Source organism: Rhinolophus sinicus, linkage group LG06, assembly GCF_036562045.2.
Source record: "Rhinolophus sinicus isolate RSC01 linkage group LG06, ASM3656204v1, whole genome shotgun sequence".
Lineage (NCBI taxonomy): Eukaryota > Metazoa > Chordata > Mammalia > Chiroptera > Rhinolophidae > Rhinolophus > Rhinolophus sinicus.
In genome coordinates, this window is record NC_133756.1 from 17,231,288 (window position 1) to 17,251,885 (window position 20,598).

The 20,598-nt window shown below is 36.4% G+C and overlaps 1 protein-coding gene across 9 annotated transcripts in view; it reads left to right on the forward strand.

The window, feature by feature from the left end:
* The window catches only part of MAST2 (microtubule associated serine/threonine kinase 2), a 181,717-nt gene that overhangs the window by 72,123 nt on the left and 88,996 nt on the right, over positions 1 to 20,598 (forward strand). For all 9 annotated transcript variants that reach the window (XM_019749394.2, XM_019749395.2, XM_019749392.2 and 6 more), the window contains one exon: positions 1,904 to 1,935. In XM_019749394.2, the coding sequence (XP_019604953.2) occupies positions 1,904 to 1,935 (32 nt within the window). The remainder of the gene's footprint in view (positions 1 to 1,903; positions 1,936 to 20,598) is intronic.

The window sequence follows — 20,598 nt, forward strand, 5'->3', positions numbered from 1 at the left end:
GATGGTTGAGAGGCGAAGGAGGGACCATGATGGCTTAGATTGCAATACCAAAAACCAAGAAGATTTTTCATAACTTATTTAGCAGCAGAACTTGACCTAACTTGAACTCTTCTGGTGATAAAATTGAATTGAGACTCTAGAGTTTTTAACACATTTACTGTGGCTATCATACATTTTGTTATAGAAAATTTAATGTGTTTTGTTGCCACCCTAGTCTTTGATGGGGGTGTGATACACGTATAATATATAATATGTACATACTATTACTTTCATATCCCCACCCAAATTCTGATTTCTAAAACGTGACTAAATCCAAAGTTTTTGTTTAAATAAGAGATTGTAAGCATATGTCTGTGGAGATAGTGAAAAACAGTTGTATTCTGGATATATTTCAAACTTAGAGACATTAAAAATCCTGATGGATGGGATGTGGGCTATGTGAAAACAGAGGAGTCCATAAGTCCAGGGTTTTGGTCTGAACAACCAGAGAATAGAATTACCATCACCTGAAATGGGAAAGGCTGTGGATGGAGTCAGTTTGGGGCATGTTGGATTTGAGATGTAGAGTAGGCTATTGGTTATACATGTGAGGAGTTTGGGAGACAGGTCTGGGAAGGAGAACTCTTATGAAGTTTTGGAGGGGAGGGTAAATTGGTTCAGTTGTTTTGGGGAGCAATTTGTGATGCTTATGACTCAGTTCCACATCAAGTGTGCACTTCTAAGATTTTTATTATACATTTGCATGAGGAAATAAGTACAAGCATGTTTATAAGAGCAATGTTTTGATGGAGAAGAAAAACATGGAAAGAAAATTAAGTTTCCATATACTGAAGAATGTGTAAATAGTGTATTACTGTAGATTAATGAACTTCAGTGAAATACAATTGACCCTTAGACAACATAGGTTTGAACTGCATGGGTCCACTTATACATGGATTGTTTTCAAGAAATATACAGTTGGCCCTCTGTTTCTCCAGGTTTCACATCTGTGGATTTAACCAACTGTGGATGGAAAACAGTATTTTCTATCCACAGTTGGGAATTGGGGATATGGAGGGCTGACTGTGTGCATTGCTCTATGCCATTTTATATGAGGGATTTTGGTATCTGCAGGAGTTTGGTATCCGTGGATTTTGGTATCTGCAGGGAGTCTTGGAACAAATCCCCTGCAGATCCTGACGAACAACTGTAATGTATAAAGATTTTTTACTATGTGGGGTTGGTACCCCTAACCCCCACATTGTTCAAAGTCAACTGTACATCCACATGGGTGAATCTCCCAATTATAATGTTGATCGATGTAAGAAGAATGAATACATACAATTTGAAACCATGTATATATAATTTAAAAACAACACTTTAATTATTGAATATATATGTTATAAAATATAATACACATATGGAAAAGATAAACAGAAAATTAGGAGTAGTTAATTGGGGACTAGTGGGAGGTGCGACTTGATAGATTTGGAAAGCAAGTCACAGGGGCTCCAGCTGATATTTGTAAGGGTTCTTTCTCATGCCAGTGGTACAGTGTTATTCCTTTTATATTCCTGACGCTAATGATACGAACACTTTACAATTTGGCAGCGGTTAATGGCTAGCCCAAGCAGTGCCTGGAATCTACACTGGCAAGATGGTTCCATCTAGTGGGGAAAGTGCTGCAAGTATTCTGAGACATTCCTTTTGGGAAGGAAGAATAGAGGTGATATTATACTTAACCTGACTGTTCTTTATTTCACTAAAATTAAGAAACAAAGGAAAAGGTTATCATTTAGAAATATTTAGGCTTTGCCATTATTAAGATAGTACTATAAATCTGAAGGACATTTATTACAGACCTGTAGGACTCAGATGGGTCCTTTTTTCTGTGTAATATATATATTTGTGTTTTGTTTTTCAGAAGGAGTTGAGTCTTCCAAGAAGAGGCAGCTTGTAAGTAGATGATTATTACCGTTATGATTATGATTATGACCATGATCTGCTTAGGAATTCCTCCTGGGGACTGTTCCCAGTATTGCATAGAGGAAAAACACACTTTCATGAGTGTGGTTTTTTTGTCCTGTGCATTCCTATCTTGTCCAGGGAAGCCAGTGGGCGAGCAACTTCTTATACTAAGTCATTTTCCCCTCTCCCCCATCCTTCCCCACCCCAAATCCTCTTCTCTGTCTCAATTTTTGCCTAGCATTTGGGGAAAGCTGCCACTTAAATACCCATCACAATCTTATACTTAATAGTGTTTTGGGATTTACTGTGTTTTAGTAAACTAAAGCTTTTTGAGAATGTTAAAATTGAAATTCTTGGTATCTGCATCTATCCCATAACATGGTACTAGGGGAGATGCCAACTTTTCTGACAAGCTGGGGCAAGGGCAGCAGCTAAGTTTGGGGACAGGGTTGGAATAGGGCTTTCTTTCACGTTTGCTCTAGTCTGGCTTTAGCGCTGGGGGGGAATTGATGAATAATCTTTGTCCCTGGATTTTAATTTCTTGTATTTTCTTGGCCTGCTTTTTCTCTAAGAATTCTGTTGGGGAAGTACCGCAAATTTGGATAATCAGAATCATCTAGAATGCTTGTTAAAATGCAGGTTTTGAACTTATTTGTATTAGAATCTCCATGTTGGGGCCCAAGAACCTGTATTTTATGTACCTGTACCCAACACCCACCATCATTTCGCTAAGAAGCCAAATTTGGGAAGCACCAAGGAAATAGGGCTATGATAAAACCAGTGACTTTGAACGTTTTCTAAAATAGAAATATATGAGATGTAATTGAGGAGGACACAACAGTATCCATATTTATTAAGTATACTTTATGTATATATCATATTTTTTTGATGTATGAAACACATGATAATTCTATTATAGTCACTTTAGGGTTTTGTTTTGTAAAAATGTTCTAGTGATTAAGTTGTCCTCTGAGAATTTTGTAAAGTCCTTTCTCTGGTTTCTAAAAGCTCATTGTGATTTGATATAAAGAGACTGGAATTATGCATCAGAAAACTCCTAGTGTTCAGTCTTGGCTGTGTCACTTAATTAGCTTTGTAAACATCGACTAATAATCACCTCATCTCTCTAAAACTCATTTGCCTTATCTATAAATGAAGGTCATGATACCTGTTTTTCTTTTCCTTATAGCTAATAGGAGGATCACTTAATATATGTGACAGTACTTCTTATAGTTTTATTCTAAGGTGTGTTAGTTTTAGAATTCTTGTAAACATATTGGGTTAAGTTTGGATGAATTTTAATATTTGAGAGCCTCATTTCTTTCTTTAAATTCACTTTCAGCAGGGGATCTCAATTCAAGGTTTGCAAGTGTCCCGAGTCTTCTAAAAACTGGGCAAGGGCACTAGTAGGACTCTAATGGAGCGATACACCGAGTAGATATACATGACTGAGAAGGAGTGGCTTTTCAGTATCATGTTCAGCAAATATTTGTACTTAGTCACTTCGTACTATTTCTGGCTTTTGGGTTTTTGGTGTGTGTTTTTTCTATCTTTGTTTTTTTTTTTTTGTTCCCTGTTTGAAGGTTCTCTGAGATTTGCCTTTGCTTGAAATTAGGTGAAATGAATTAAGGCTTGAGGTAGATAGCTTCTTCCAGGAATGTGTGCCTCCAATGAATGGAGTTTGCTGAGGAGGAGAAGGAAGAATATCTTGTGAAAATGATTTTTATTTGAAACTGGAGGGATTATTGGATCATTTTAGTTTTAAACTAGAGGAATCTCTTGGTTGTTTTAGTGGTATTTAAAGTTAGGCCTACTCTAACAGCCGTAAAATATTTAATTAATAATGTTTAGAAATAAATAACTAAATAAATACTTTTTGAATAAAGTAACTCACATTTAAACAATTGATCATTCAGTAAATACACATTAATACCTACTATGTGTTGGGCACTATCTAAATTCTGAAGTTGTAAGATTCAATTAGATACATTTCTCTATTTTGAGGATTTATAGTTAAGTAAACCAGAAGTTCCTCAGTACAAACAATACTTTCTTAAATCTTTAATATTGGAGGAGTAGAAAAAGTTTTATTCTGGAAGGTATCCAGAAAACATGGATACTAATCTAGGCTTTGCCACTAGTAAATCATGTGTGGTTTCAACAGGAACCATCAGTTCTGGACCTGAATTGCGTCATTGTAAAATGAGGGGATTGGCTTACCTGATCTTTATGCTTAGTCATCTCTCCAAATAATTGAAGCTCCATGGTACCTCTCTGCATAGAGCTGGGCAAGTTTTTGTAGGGTAGGGAGTGTGCAGTAGGCGGCAAAGTATGGCTTAGCGTTTGCAGTAAAGAAGCCAGGAAGGTAAGGACCACAAAGCATAAGATGTTTGAATAAGTTTAATATTTAAAAGTTTGTAGTAAGTGTGAAGAAGCTGATGGTAATAAAACAAGTGACTTACCATTGCCCCGTTGCGTTACAATGGACAGAACTCAATAATGGATTTCTAGATGTGTGTGATATCTTGGCATTATCAAAATACACTCTTTCACCCAACAAGTAATTCCTCCAATGCCTACAAATTGATAAGTGGAAGTATAGCATAGAAATAAAGAACTTGGGCTTGAGTGTTCGGCAGACCTGGATTTGAGTCTTGGCACTATCATTTATTAATTTTTTGTTTTGTTTTGTTTTTTGTTAAAAACAGGTTACTATATTTTTGTTTGTGTTTTTGCCTCCATTCATTTGTTCATTTTTTTCAAATTAATCCATCTATCCATGCATCCACCATACTGTATTTATTCAGTTCTTATTATGTGCAGGCACTATTCTATATACTGGAGATAACATTAGTGTTTAACCAAAGTTCCTGCTGTCATGGAACTTCCATTCTATTCAAGAGAGACAGACAAACAAAAACATAATATGGTATGTCATATGATGTTAAATAATATGAAGAAAAATAAAACCAGATAAGAGATATGAGGGTATGTGTTTTTGTGGGGTAGGGGTTGAAAATTTAAATTGTGTTGTCTAGGAATTTTCTCATTAAGGTGACATTTGAGCAAAGAAAAGGAATCTGGAAAGAGTGATGTTGAGATGTGTGTCTCCATGGCAAGAGCATTCCAGGTAGAGGATATAACATGTGCCAAGGTCCCGAGGTAGGAACATGTTTCACATGTTGGAGTATAGCAAGGAGGCCAGGGTGGCTCTTGGTGCATGAACATTGGTAGTGGGATGGTGGGGTGGTGGGGTGGGGCTGGATTTTGTAGTATCTTATAGGCCATAGAATAGACTTGGTATTTTACACTGATTAGGACAGAAAGGCAATGGGTAGTTTTAAACAGAGAAATTATGTGATCAGTCACAGGGTTGTTGTTTTTTTTTGGGGGGGGAGCAATTTGTTTTATTGAGATAAATTCACATACCATATAACCACCATTTAAGAGTACAATTCAGTGGTTTTTAGTGTATTCACAGGGTTGTATGACTATTACCCTGTTTCCCCAAAAATAATTATAGTAAAATAAGACCAGGTCTTACATTAATTTTTGCTCCCAAAATTAGAGCTGATTGTCCGGCTAGGTCTTTTTTTCGGGGAAACACAGTACCACTGTAATTTTCCTATTTTCAACATTATATGTAAATGGAATTATATAATATGTGGCCTCATGTGATTGGCTTCTTTCACTTAGTATAATTTTTTTCAAGATTCATCCATGTTTTAGCATGAGTCAATACATCATACCTTTTCAAGGCTAAATCATGTCTGTTGTATGTATATACATTTATTTTGTTTATACATTATCTGTTAATGGACATTTGGGTTGGTTTCACCTTTTGGCTATTTATTGTGAATAATGCTGCTATGAGCATTGTTCAGTTATTTGTTTGAGTCCCTGTTTTCAATTGTTTGGGGTACACATCTAGAAGTAGAATTGTTGGATTGTATGAGATTTCTGTTTACCTTTCTGAGAAACCACCAGACTGTTTTACATAGCAGCTGCACCATCTTACATTCCCACCAGCAATACACCAGGGTTCCAATTTCTCCACATCCTAGCCAACACTTTTTATTTTCCATTTTTTAAATAATAGCCCCCACCCCCTTTTTGGCTGATACCTGAGTTTACTTTAAATGTCCTGGAAGGTGTCTCCTTTGGTGAGAGGGTCCCAAGGAATAGTTGTTGTCATAAACCACTTAAGCCAAACAGTGTTTACAGCAATCGTAAATAAATGTACACTTCAGAATCAAAAAGCCATGCCAACATTTCCAAGTATCAGTGCTAGGATTTAAAATTTTGACTCTTGGAAAGAGATAAATATGTCTAATTCATGGTATGCTCATTCATACTCTTCAATCACATTTCTTAAGCCATTATCTCTAATAACAGCCATTTTAATAGGCGTGGAATGGTTTCTCATTTTGGTTTTAATTTGCATTTTCCTAATTATTGGTGATGTTGAGCATCTTTTCAAAATGTGCTTATTGATCATTTGTAAACCTGCTTTGGAGAAATCAAATCCTTTGCCCATTTTTTAATTAGGTTGTTTTTTTTGTTTAGTTCTTTATATATTCTAAATATTAAACTCTTGTCAGCTATATGATTTGCATATATTTTCTCCATTCTTTGGGTTGCTTTTTAACTCTCTTGATAGTGTCCATGATGCACAAAAGTTTTTAATTTTGATGAAGTATAATTTATCTTTTTGTTGGTGCTTGTGCTTTTGGTATCATATCCTAGAAATCATTGCCAAATCCAAAGTCATAAATACTTCCTCCCTATGTTTTCTTCTAAGAATTTCATAGTGTTAGCTCTTATGTTTAGGTCTTTAACCCATTTTGAGTTAATTTTTGTTTATGGTATAAGGTAAGTGTCTGACTTCATTCTTTTGCATATGAGTATCTAGTTTTCTCTATTTGTTGAAAAGACTGTCTATACCCCATTGAATGATCTTAGCGCTATCTTGTCAAAAATATTTGACTATATATGTGAATATTTATTTTTGGGTTCTCTATTCCATTGGTCCATATGTTTGTCCTTATGCTAATGCCAGTTTTGATTACTGGAGCATTTAATAAGTTTTGAAATCAGGAAGTGTGAAATCAAAGTACCAACTGTGTTCTTCAAAATTGTTATGGCTATTCAGGGTTTCTTATGATTCCATATGAATGTTAGGATGAGTTTCTCTATTTCTGTAAAAACATTGTTGGGGTTTTGATAGGGATTATATTGAACTTGCAGATCAATTTGGGTACTATTGTCATCTTAATGATATTAAATCTTCCAATCCATGAACAAGGTATATTTCTCAATTTATTTAAATCTAATTTCTTTCAGAAATGTTTTATAGTTTTCAGTGTGCACATCTTTTACCTCTTTAGTTGAATTTATTTCTAAATATTTTACTCTTTGCAATGCTATTATAAATGGATTGTTTCTTAAATTGTTTTTATTATTTATTGTTATAACTGATTTTTTTGTGTTGGTTTTGTATCCCACAGCTTTGAATTTGTTCCTCCTTGTGATTTTTATATGCATTTCCCTAATGACTAATGATATTGAGAATCTTTCTGTATACTTATTGGCTATTTGTGTATCTTTGGAGAGATATCTATTCAAGTCCTTTTCCATTTTTTATTTGAGTTATTTGTCTTTTTATTGTTGAATTGTAAGGGTACTTATATATTCTGTATACTAGACCCTTAACATACTTATATACATGGTTTGCAAATATTTTTTCACATTCTCTGGGTTATTTCATTTTTCTTTGTAGTGATTTTTGATGCACAGAAGTTTGTAATTTTGATGAAGTCCAGTTTATCTGCTTTTTCTTTGATTGTGTTTTTGATATCATATCTAAGAAACCATTGCCTAATTCAAGGTCTGATTTGTTCTTGGGCCTTAATTTATAAAGGTAACTTAGTGATGACCCAGAGACCAATGCTATTAAAAGAAGAATTTATTACTTACAGTTTCCCCAAGAGAAGGGGTTATGCCATGCCATGCAGAGCCACATGGAGAAAGTACATAAAGTTTTGGTTAGAAGAGGCAGAAAGGAGCAAGGGGAAAGCCTAAGCCAAAGCCTTTTTTGGGGTTTCTGCAGCAAAGGCAAAGCAGGACAGGGTAAATCATTTAAGATTGGTTACTTTCAATAATGTTGGCGGGCTCTGGGCTATAGGGTTGTCTTTAGTTGTCTGGTATTTCACCCTGAGTGAGATAAGGCAGGGGAAATACTGGCTTGATGTGTGAAAATTTGATAAAAGAGGTGGTTGGAAGTATAGACTCAGGATTGAGTGGAGAGTTTATAATAGGATTTTTGCACACCTACAAAAACTGGATTGCAGGGGAGATGTTTGGCTGTTAGCTTGGCCCTGTAATTCATGGATGCCAAATAGACAAATACAAGATCTTAGAAAACGTAGAACAAGTGATTATTGTGACGATTTACGTTTGTTTCCTTTTAAGGGTTTTAGCTCTTACTTTAGGTCTTTCATTCATTGTTAAGTTTTATATGTGGTGTAAGGTAAGGATCTGATTTTATTCTTTTGAATATTGATAGCTGTTGTCCCAGTACCATTTGTTGAAACAATTGTTCTTTCCCTATTGAATAGTAGTAATCTTAGGTTTTAACAAGATCACTGGCTGCTCAGACTGTAGGGAGGGCAGGAGTGATAACTGGGAAGTAAGTGAGGAAACCGTTACAAAATTCAGTCAAGGTGATGGTGGCTTAGACAGGGTAGTAGCAGGTGAGGTGGTGAGAGGTGATTGGAGTCTGGATGTATTTTGTAAAGAGAGCTGACAGGAATTGAAAGTGACTGCAAGGTTTTAGAGCTGAGTAGCTAGATGGATATGGTTGCCATTTACTGGGCAAGATGGGAAATATTGTGAGTAGAGCAGGGTTTGTTGTTATTTTTGTTCTTGGGACAGGCAGGAGTGGGGTTGTTGGAGGAATCAGGACTTTGGTGCTTGATTAACATCCAAGAAAGAGTGTTGATAAGGCAATTGTATATATGAATTTGGGATCAAAGGTGAGATCTGATCTGGAGGTATGCATTCAGGGATTAACAGTATATAGATGATATTTAAAGTTATGACATTGGACGAGATAAACTACTGAAGTGCGACTTGAGTGTGGTCAGCTTACCTGTGATGGTCAATGAACTGTTTGTTACCAGTTTGCATTAGTTAAGTACAGAAATCTAGAGTAAGCAATTTGACATTGTTGTAACCTTCAGGCATTTGATTATTTTTATGTTAATTCATATTTATTATATTTTACAATGTTTCATGATGGATTAAAAGTTTCACCTGGTCCTTCACCATACCTAGTTTGAGAAGCACTGGTCTGGTGGTTGAGTTTAGGTACAAAAGAAAAGAGATCTAGGGACTTAGCCCTGGCGGTACTTTAGTATTTACTGTTTGGGAGAAAAGGAGAAAGCATCAATAAAGACCTACAAGGAGCAGCTAGTGAAGTTGGAAGAAAATTGGAGGGGAGTGGTGCTTCCAAGAAGAAAGTGTGCCAAATACTTCTGAAAGGTTATGTAAAGGAAACAACTAAGAATTGACCTTAGGGTTTAGTAATGGGGATGTCCCTGTTGGTGACTTTGGCGAGCCATATTGATGAGAGATGGATCCAAAGCTTGATTCGAATGGGTTCAAGAGAATGGGAGGCAGTATTACCTACTATGTAATAATTTGCATTAAAAATGTTTAACCTCAGTTCAATATCTGAAAAAATAATCAGAAAAGTCCAAATTGAGGGGCTAATCTGTAGAACTACTGGTCTGAACTCTGCAAAAAATGTTGACGTTGTGAAAGATCAAGAAAAAAGACAAAGGATGTGTTCTAAATTACTGGAGTCAAAAGAGACCTGGTGAATAAATGTAATACTTGATTCTTGGTTGGATGCTGAATTTTAAAAAATAGTTGAAGGACGTTATCAAGACAACTGAAAAAATTTGAATGTGAACTTTTATTAGATAATATTATTGTATCAGTGTTAAACTTCCTTAGTGTGACGATGTTTGTGTTGGTTCTCCCTTGTTCTAAGGCCAAGGATGATAATTGTAGAAGTATTTGAGGGATGAGGTGTTATAATGCTTACAACTGATTTTCAAGTGGTTCAGCTAATTAACAAAAAGTGTGTGTGTGTGTGTGTGTGTGTGCAGAGAGAGAGAGGAGAGAAAAAAGCAAATGTAGCAAAATGTTAACAGTCGTTAAATCTAAGTGGTGGGTATATAGCATTTCATTTAATTATTCTTGTTATTTTTCTGATATTTTGAGGACTAGTTAATGAGTATATATACTATACTTTCAAAGAGTTTTGCTGAAAAGAGGGTCATAGAAATCAGGTGATAGCTGGAATAGGTTATGGAGCTGAGTCCCCTCACCCCACTTTAAAAATATAAATGGGAGATACTATATCATGTTTGTATGTCAGTGAAATTATCCAATAGAGAAGGAAAAGCTGATGCAGGAGAGGAGGGAACAATTGCTGGAATGTTCTTGAATAGATAAGAATGGAGGACATCGAGGTACATGTGGAAATAATGGCCTTAGACAGGAGCACTGACAGTTTGTCCACAGTAGCCTCAGTTGCCTCAATTTATCTGTAAAAGATTATGCACATAAAGTGTATGGCATGGCGCCTGAAATTAAGCACTTAGCTATTTGTTATTGTTACAGAATTTAGCTCAATGCCTGTTACTAGTAAACTTTCAAACAATGGTGGTTGTTAATTATTGTTTTTATTATTAGCAGGCCATAGTTATTTGGTCGACATTTTAAATTCTTAAGAGAAACAAATTAGTAAGATCCTAAATGAAGTTAAATGAACAAATAGTGTGCCTTAGAAAAGACACAGGACATTCATGGTTGGCTTTGGTCATATTAGGAAAGAGAGCAACTAAATTCCACTCTGGGGAATGTGAACATCCAGACCTGCAATGATTATGAAAGTTCTTTTGGCCTGGCTCATACCACTCATTTTACATATAGCTTCCTGAAATTAAATCATTTTCATTTTTAGAAAGCTATTTCATATTTAACCCCATCTGGATATTTTTTAATATATTAAAAAATCTAGTCTAGAATATCAGACCTAGAGGACTTGTTGAAAGTATATACATATATCCGTGGAAAAAGAATTGAAAGACAATGAAGTTCTAAATCTATTTGTATTTGTTTATCCAAGGTATTGCAGTTTGCTTTTGCTCAAATGAAATAGCTCTAAATGGCTTTCTTTGCCCAGCTTTGTAAAGGGGACCTCCTTTTGGAAATTCCTTTCAAATAGGGTTGGGTTTTTTTGGTTGTGAAATTCAGTAGCAATTTCAGTACTTACTTAGGAGCTCAATGTAAGTGGTGTTTATGTCTCTAGTTACCCAGAAAGTTAAGCTTTTCTAATATCTATTACAACTTAAGGTGATTGTCCTCATATTTCTTGAAATGTCTTTGCTTTATTTCTTTGAAGCTGTGAGCATTCAGTGGAGGTAAAGAATGGACTATAGGAGTGAAGAAGTAGCTGTAGCACCTGTTATGGGGGGGAGGGGTGTGCACGCAGGCACACGCATGCCTGTTGCTATGAGTTGCCTTTATTCTTAGAGTCCTTGAGGGTAGTTCTCCTTTTGCATTGTAGACTTACTAATTTGGGCAGTGGACTTGGACATCAGATCTTAGATGAAAGTAAATGCCAGGTGTCTGCAGTGATAGGCAGTGGGCTGGGAGGAGTACCAGTGGCTCAAGGATATGATGTGTCAAACTTTGTCCCTGTGAAACTGACATGTGAAACAGTGTCATGTACTTTCCCACTCTGATGTAATTTGATGGTATTTGCCTGGATAAATGCTTCTGGGGAATGTGCTAAAAAGAGATACCACCTGCTACACACAGTAAATGCTTTGTGTGGTATCAGTGGTGCCTGATACAGGGCTTTAGTTTCTCTGTGAACTTTGAAAAATCAGGAAATTTAGGGACTGTGTAGGCCAGAATGATAGCTTTGTGTTACATTTAATGGTCTTTTTTTATTGGGCTTACAAGGGAAATGATCTCACATAGGTTCTTCAGTGGGAAGGCAGGAATTGGCAGGAGTTGGCAGGGATGGAGCAGTAATCATCACTAATTTCCCAGCAGGAATCATTTTGTTGTTAAAAATATATATGTGGTTGTCAGTGAGCCATAAGTATGGACACAGGACCTGAAAATTGAAACTCAAAAATCCTTTTGTTACTATTATGTTGAGAACAGCTATTGTTATGCTAATCACCCTCACATTTATATGTCTAGACCTCACAATTACCAATTCAGTATAATCAATTTGGATATCTCAGAAACATCTCAACTTCAGCTTTTATAAAACTGATCATTGTCTTTCTCAAAAACCTACTTCTCTCTTATTCTCTAGCTTATTAATGGTACCACTTCCTCAAGATAGAAAACAATTACTCTTATTACTTTCCTATTCTTCACACCCACAACTCCTTTCTATTATACCTCTCAAGTCTCTCGTAATTTTCTCTACTTCTTTCTCCTACCACTGCTTTGTCCACATCGTCCAAGCCATTGTGCTCTCTTGCCTCTGCTGCTGCTGTAACGTCCTAATTGGTCTTTCTTTGTCTGACTTTGCTTACCCCCAGTCCACCCATCCATCATACAGTAGCCAGAGAAGGCTTTTTCAAGTGCACATTTGATTATTAGATGTTTTTTAAACTTGTTTAATGAATTGTTTATTACTCTTAGGATCACGCCTGAAAGTCTTGACATGGCCTATAAAACGATCTGCACAATCTGCTTCCTGTCTTTATCTGCGTATTTTGCATAATATGTTCCCTGTACCTGGAATAGTCTTTCTCACATCTATACGTGGCTAGCTCCTACTTATTCATCAATTCTCAGCTTACATCTCACTTCCTTAAGGCTTTTCTGACTTCATATCTTGCTGTCCCTAGACTAAAGTTGGATTTCCCAGAATGTATCTTCATTAAACCCTGTGCTTTTTCTTTATAGCTCTTACAGCAATTGTAAATAGTTATTTGTCTGTATTTTCCTGTTGGATGGTCTATTAGTTTGCTTGGGCTGCCAAAACAAAATACCACAGGCTGGGTGGTTTAACAACAGAAATTTATTTTCTCACAGTTCTGGAAGCTAGATGTCCAAGAGCAAGGTGCTGGCCTGGTTGTTTTCCAGAGAGGGCTTTCCAAAGAGCACTGTGTGCTCAGGGTGTGTGTGTGTGTGTGTGTGTGTGTGTGTGTGTGAGAGAGAGAGAGAGAGAGACAGAGAGACAGAGAGACAGAGAGAGAGAGAGAGAGAGAGAGAGAGAGAGAGAGAGAGAGAGAGAGAGAGAGAGAGAGAGAGAGAGAGAGAGAGAGAGAGAGAGAGAGACAGAGAGAGAAGGAAAATGGAAGGAGGGGAGAGGGAGAATATCTTCTTCCTTTTATAAGGCCACCAGTTGTATTGGATTAGGGCCCTACTCTTATGACCTCATTTAACCTTAATTACCTTCTAAAGATCCTGTCTCCAAATATAGTCACAATGGGGTTAGGGTTTCAAGGTGTGAATTTGGGGGGGACACAATTCGGTCCATAGCAGATGGTGAATTCAGTACCATGTTGTGTGGTACAGTACTCTGTCCTTAGGGCAGAGTACAGAGTTTAACACATAGTAGACAATCACTTAGGTCCGTTATTAACGAGGCCTGGGACAAGCATACAAATGGAGCTATAAATGTTTAAAAGTTTTAAATAAAGCTTACAAACTATAAAATAAAATATGTTGTATATGTAAAATAAAACATCTTCCTAATTTGAGAAATACAGTTTCAAATTAACAAAAAGAAATTGTAAAGCTATTGATTTTAAAAAAGAAACATGTTAAATATTTTATTTAACTCAGTATTAATAAGGGTACCAGGCAGATGTCGCAGCCAGTTCGGAGGAGAAGTGAAAGAAGCACAAATTTATATGTCGTAAAGAAATGTTGAAATAAATTTATAAATGGTTACAAAACTGGATTTTTGTGGGCAGAAGAGAAGTCAGTTGAGCCTCCACTATACAGAATTTATTTGCATATCTGTAGACAAGAACTATTTTGTATCTCTATCAGTTATTTATAACTTACAGAGTTCTAAAATAGCTCAAAGGCAGTAAAAGACTAGAATCAAATAAATCAAATAATGATTCTCTTAAACAATCATCAGAAAATTATATTTTTCTTTGCTTATACCAAGTTTCCTTACAGTCTCCCCCACCCATTTGATCTAAAACAGGGGTGTCCAAACTTTTTCAACGTTTTTTTACCAAGGGCCATATGCAGTAAAATACACAAACAGCCGGGCCACTCACTTGAGGTGAAGTAGTATTGCCTCACCTGGTTTATTTAAGTAAACGAAATATATTTTTGGAATTTGCTGTGGGCCAATTAAAAATGGATTGCGGGGCCGGCCCGGTGGCTCAGGAGGTTAGAGCCCCATGCTCCTATAAATAACTCCGAAGGCTGCCGGTTCGATTCCCACATGGGCCAGTGGGCTCTCAACCACAAGGTTGCCAGTTCAATTCCTCGAGTCCCGCAAGGGATGGTGGGCTCTGCTCCCTGCAACTAAGGTTGAACACAGCACCTTGAGCTGAGCTGCCACTGAGCTCCCAGATGGCTCAGTTGGTTGGAGCGCATCCTCTCAACCACAAGGTTGCCGGTTCGACTCCCGCAAGGGATGGTGGGCTGTGCCCCCTGCAACTAGCAACACTGGACCTGGAGCTGAGCTGCGCCCTCCACAACTAAGACTGAAAGAACAACAACTTGACTTGGAAAAAAAGGCCTGGAAGTACACAGTGTTCCCCAATAAAGTCCTGTTCCCCTTCCCCAAAAAAAAAAAAAAAAGAAATGCTGATGAAAGGAAAAAAAAAAAAAAAGGATTGCGACCGCAGTTGGCCTGCGGGCCGCAGTTTGGACACCCCTGATCTAAAGCAATATCAAATATTATTCTTGATTACAAAACAAAGTTGGTCTCAAGTTTGGCCTGGTTATTTACATAGGGTAGCAATAATGTTAATTTACCATACAGACCTTCTTAAGTTTGCTGGAAATTTTATTAAAAATCTCAGATTGAACTTTTAAAAGCCTCTATTATTTGTATTTCGAGGTTAGAAAGCCAATCTTAAGAAATCATTAAATTTCATCTGTGGTACCTATAAATCTGGGTGACTTCGTCTCTTCTTGAGGTCCCCAAAATGTCACAGGGTCCTGGGCCTGCCAGGGAGTGATCTTCCTCACCACCTATAAGTCTGGACCTTGTAAGGCCAGAAACATGGTCAGTTTTCCTAGGAGGGTGTGTAAGTGTTGACTCCATAAAGTCAACCATAGTTCCTTAAAAGTGGCTTATTATACCTGATTAAGTAAGCATCATTCTCAAATATGACATTTCAGTCAAAGCCTTGGTTGCATAACCATTTTTCACAATTATATTTTAAGGGCATACAGTAAGGATATTCAGTAAGACTTTCTTAAATCTCACTGGGGAGAGAGTCAGCAAGAATCAGACATGACAAAAAGCAAAGACTACTAAATTATTAAAGGTTTAGATAGCTTAAGAAGGAAGAGAGCAGGCTTTCTTATATATCCAGGAAATAGACATTAAGACAGTATTCCAAACAAATATTAATAACCTCAGTTATCCCTCACTCAGTCCTTTGTAGTTCATTCTCATTTCACTGGACCTGAGGTTAGTAGTCTGCTTCTTGACTAAAAAGAGTTCTGGAAATTCTGACTCAGTCCATTGGAATGGTCTGGAAGTTGTCCAGCTGTCCAAGCAATGGCATCAGAAGCTTGTACCCAAGAGTCTATTCTTTGAAGTGTCAATAGTTTGAAATACCTGCTACAGTCTTTTTCCATGGGTCTCAGAGACAGGCCTTGTGGAGAACAGACTCTGGCTTCCAGTTGATTGCAGAGCCTTCAGACTAGCATCAGTGTAAAACAAAATCTCTGTTTAGATGACAGAGACTTAAAATAATTGGTCAGTTTATTACTGATAATTTTTAAGTGTGGAAGTTTTGATGAGAGTTCATAACAAGAATAATGAAGCTAACAAGGGAATTACGTTGTTTCTGTGGTATGTAAAATAAGAGTAATAAAGCCAATTCAAAAAAGTTTTAGCAAATGTCTCTAAGAGTAGTTCTTTTCAAAGAAGAAAGTTACTATTACACCTGATTTATAAAACATGGATGGACATAATTTTTACACAGGAAAATATCTTGATATATAACATATAATAATCTAATGGCATAATGTACATACCAAGAACATACCAAAATTATACTAAGGATATAAAGTGGAAAGATTCAGTGAATCTGGAGTAAATCCTAGACATCTGTATTTTTATAAAACTTCATTGACCTAGAAAATGCTAGATTCAAATTTTAGAAATCAGGTTGTTACCAAATAAACATTTAAATAATAACTTAAGAAATTAAGACTGAAAACACTAAACTGTTATTTTCTAAAATCTGGCAAAATATCATGAGGATTCATAAACAGAAGCATTCTCATATTATGGGTAACAAGGGCATTTACAAATCTCTAGGAACTTCCCATAAATTACACAGTTTCTAGAATATTTATATTAATAGCATTTTACTTGTACAGATTTAAACTAGGGAAGGTTGAGCATCTTTTCTGATTTGACAACTTTCCCCATGAAACGCATGAATAGTAAAATATCAAATAAACCTAATTGTTTCTAGTACCTCTCCATAATTGTGAAAGAACATTTCTTGTGATTTTTTCCAGGGATGCTCTGAAATATGTCAAAGATAGTTTTAGGTAGTAAAAATATACTGAAAGTTTTATTTTACTGTTTTTCTATATTTAGGATCTGATTTTGAGAAGTCAGAATTTCAAGAGTTGTCAGTGGAAATACTTAACAATAGGAGTGTTGGTACTTGAGAAACAATAACCCGTTACTTACTCAAGGTGACAATAAAACATTTAAAAATGAAAATATGGTAACACACTTTTGAATAACCACAGCTTTTTTTTTTAATGAGGAATCTTGTTGTTTGCTTTCTTAAGTAATTAAGGACATAATAAATCAGTCTAAAGCAAAGAAAGTTATTCTAGCAAGACACAAAATATATGCTATCTAGACATATTACACAGGAAAAAGGAATAACTTTTAATACTATATGCTAAGACAGTAAACTGTAAACCAAGGAGACCAGCCAATCAAAATTGAGCAAACTTTGCTAGGATTTTAGCAAATTCATAGCTTTTCAGACTCATGGCATGGTATTATTAACCATGGCAAACAAAATTCACTTATCCAACTTTTGTTCTTCATTATTCTCCTTCGTATTCTGGAATTTATTTACACCTTACTTGAGGACAGTTCTTAAGGGGGTCGTCAAGGTCTGATTTAATTTTATAATAATATCAAGATAATATTAAGATGCAGTGCATTTATCATTGCTGTCTTCAAATCAATGAGTAAGCATTTAAAAATGTCTCAGAAGGCCCATCCAATCCCAGTCAATCTACTGAACCAAGAAAGTTAATAATAAGTGTATTTTGAGGTACTAAGTTTTGGGATTATTTGTTAAGTACTGTTTTAGACTGAATGTTTATGTCCTCCCGGAGTTCATATGTTGAAGCTCTTAATCTGATTGGGTTTGGAGTGGGGCCTTTGGGAGGTAATTAGATTTAGATGAGGTCATGAGGGTGGGCCACTCATGATAGGATTAGTGTCCTTATTAGAAGAGAGAGAGAGACCCCTTCCTGCCTCTCTCCTTCTTTTCCTTCCTCCTTCTCTCCCTCCCTCCTTCCCTTTTCTCTCTCTTTATGGCACTATAGATTATTTTTGCTTGTGATAGAATTTCATATAAGTGAAAATTATGCAGTCTCTACTCTTGTATTTGGCTTCCTTCATGTTTCAGTACTCCTGTTCATTTTAATGCTTAGTATTTCCATGTGTGAATATACCACTGTTTGTTTGATGGATATTGGGGTTGTTTCCAGTTTTTGGCTATTATGAATAAAGCTGCTATGACCATTCATGTACAAGTCTTTATGGACATAGGTTTTCATTTTTCTTGGGTATACGTGTATACCTGGGAGTGTTGAGACCTTAAAAAAGGTATCTTAGTCATTGCACCACCAATGGGAGTAACTTATCAGCCATAAACAAACCTAAAACAAAACCCAATTATATAGAGGAAAATTAAAATTAGAAAAGTTAGAGAGTAAGTGAGCTTGAGATTCATCCCCAGGATCCAACTTCAGATTTACACCTAGAAGCCAAGAAAAGACATGCCTGGGAAGCCTACATATGAGGTGCACTTCTCTCATGTGACTCTGTGAGGTGAATCCATCCAGCATTGTGGTGGACTTCTAGTACTGTTTAACAGGTAATTTTCCAAAAAAGATGAAAATAGATTTAAAAAATTTTAATTGTGTTATTTTGACAATGCCAGATTAATAAGCTTTCTTGAGTCATTTTGTTTTTTAGATTTAAAAAAAAGTCAGGTTCTGTTTAGAGAGTATTTGTTTGCTGTAGCAGTAGAAATTGGAATTGGCAATATATATATATATATTAAAGCAATGCATAGATTTAGAAATGAACCATGAGTTTCACACATCAAACTTGGTAATTGAGTCTGATGATAAATTATTGTTGTCACAGAAGATATTATAATATTTTAATGTTACTTTATAAATTGCAATTTCACTCTCTTAAAGTCTAGGGCCATAATTTCTTCAGATCTTTTTTAATCTTTTCAGTGCTGGGATATTTGAAAGAAAACCAAACATAGAGGCTGTGCTTAGATTAAACCTTGATCTGTAATGGTCCTAAAGTAGTCCATAAAAATCAGTTTGGGATTATTTGTTGGTGAATCTTTATCATAGTCATGTAGAGTGAACATATTCTAAGGTGACCCCCACAGTCTCCTCCTCCTGGTGTTCGTACTTTCGTGTAATCCTGCTCCCCTTGAGTATGAGCAGTACTTGTGATGTGTTTCTAACCAATAGAACATAGTAAAGGTGATGGGATATCACTCCTGTGCCCCTATTATAGCATATAAGACTGTCTAGTTAGTAGACTTCCCGTAGAGACTGTACTGGTTCAATGAAGTGTAGGCAGTCATGTTGGAAAAGCCTATGTGGCAAGGAGCTGCAGTAGCCTCTAGGAGCTGAGGGTAGCTTTCAGTCGATATCCAGCAAGCAGCTAGGGCCCTCTGTCCTCCAGCCACAAGGAAATGAATTCAGCCAACTACCTGATTGACCATAGAAGTGGAATCGTCCCCAGCCAAGCTTCCATGTGAGAATGCAACCCAGGCAACACTGATTGCAGCTTTTTGAGACTAAGCAGAAGAGCTAGCTAAGCTGTGTTTGAATTTTTGACCCACAGAAACTGTGAAATAATAAATGTTTTGTTGTTTTAAGGGACTATGTTTGTGGTGATTTGTTATGCAATAGAAAATGAATACATTATGCAAAAATACTTTTGCCATTTTCTTGCTTTAATTTCCTTATATTTTATTGCAGTGTCACTTTCATTGTACCTGCTATGTGGAAATTCTTTTGACTAAAATATTTTTTATCTTTTAAAAAGTGAAAGAGTCAAACAGCCAAAGAGATTGCTTTGATTTTTTTCCCCCTTCAAATAATAAATGATAAGTATATGTTTATGTTTGTAAACAGCCTCGACATAATTCTCCAAAATGGATATAGCATTTTATACTCCTACCAGCAATATTAGGGTTCTAGTTGGCCCACCTCCATAGTAACACTTGTTATGGTCAGACTAACAAATTTCACCCATTCTAGTGGGTGTGTAGTGGTGTTGCAGGAGAGTGGGCGATGCCTCGGCACTGGGAGGCCCAGAGAAAGGGCCTAAACCAGTGGGTTCTTGGCAGCAGACAGGAAAGAATTCAAGCAGGAGCGGAAATAAAAGTGAAGCAAGGATAAGTCTATTCAAGCAAAGGAGAAGAAAGAAGCAGGCTACTCCATAGACAGAGCAGCCCTGCTCCTGTGGAGGTTTGAGCCTATTACTGGTTTCCCTTTAATTAGGAGCTATACATTCAAATTTGTAGAAGAAATATTCAAGAATTCCCTGGGAAGGGGTGGAGGTTTCCTAAAAGTGTTCCTATGACCATTTTGTGTCCTTTTGTGGTCTTTTTAGTTTCTAACAATGGCAGCACGGGGTGTGTCTTTTAGCATGCTAATACATTGTAATAAGTGTATAATGAATCTTAGGATCACTGCCAGTTTTGAAATCCTCACCAAGTTGTTCTAGCTGGTTGCAGCTGGTCTTGGCCAGCTCCCAGACCACCAACCATCCATACTACTTTGGGATCTGGTGATAAGTTTCAAAAGGGCAGAGATTTCTTGTTTCTCAGCCATCCCTGCCTCCACAGCCTGCCTTTCATCTACCTCAGTGGTGTCTCATTGTAGTTTTAATTTGCCTTTCCCAGATGGAAAATGATGTTGAGCATGTTTTTCATGTCCCTATTGGCCATTTGTATATCTCTTGTGAAATGTCTGCTCAAGTCTTTTGTGCATTTAAAAAATACGAGCTTTTTTTTAAATTGAGTAAATAAGAGTTGTTTATATTTTCCAGATACAGATCTTTTGTCAGATATAGTGTGGCTACTTTCCTTCAGTCTA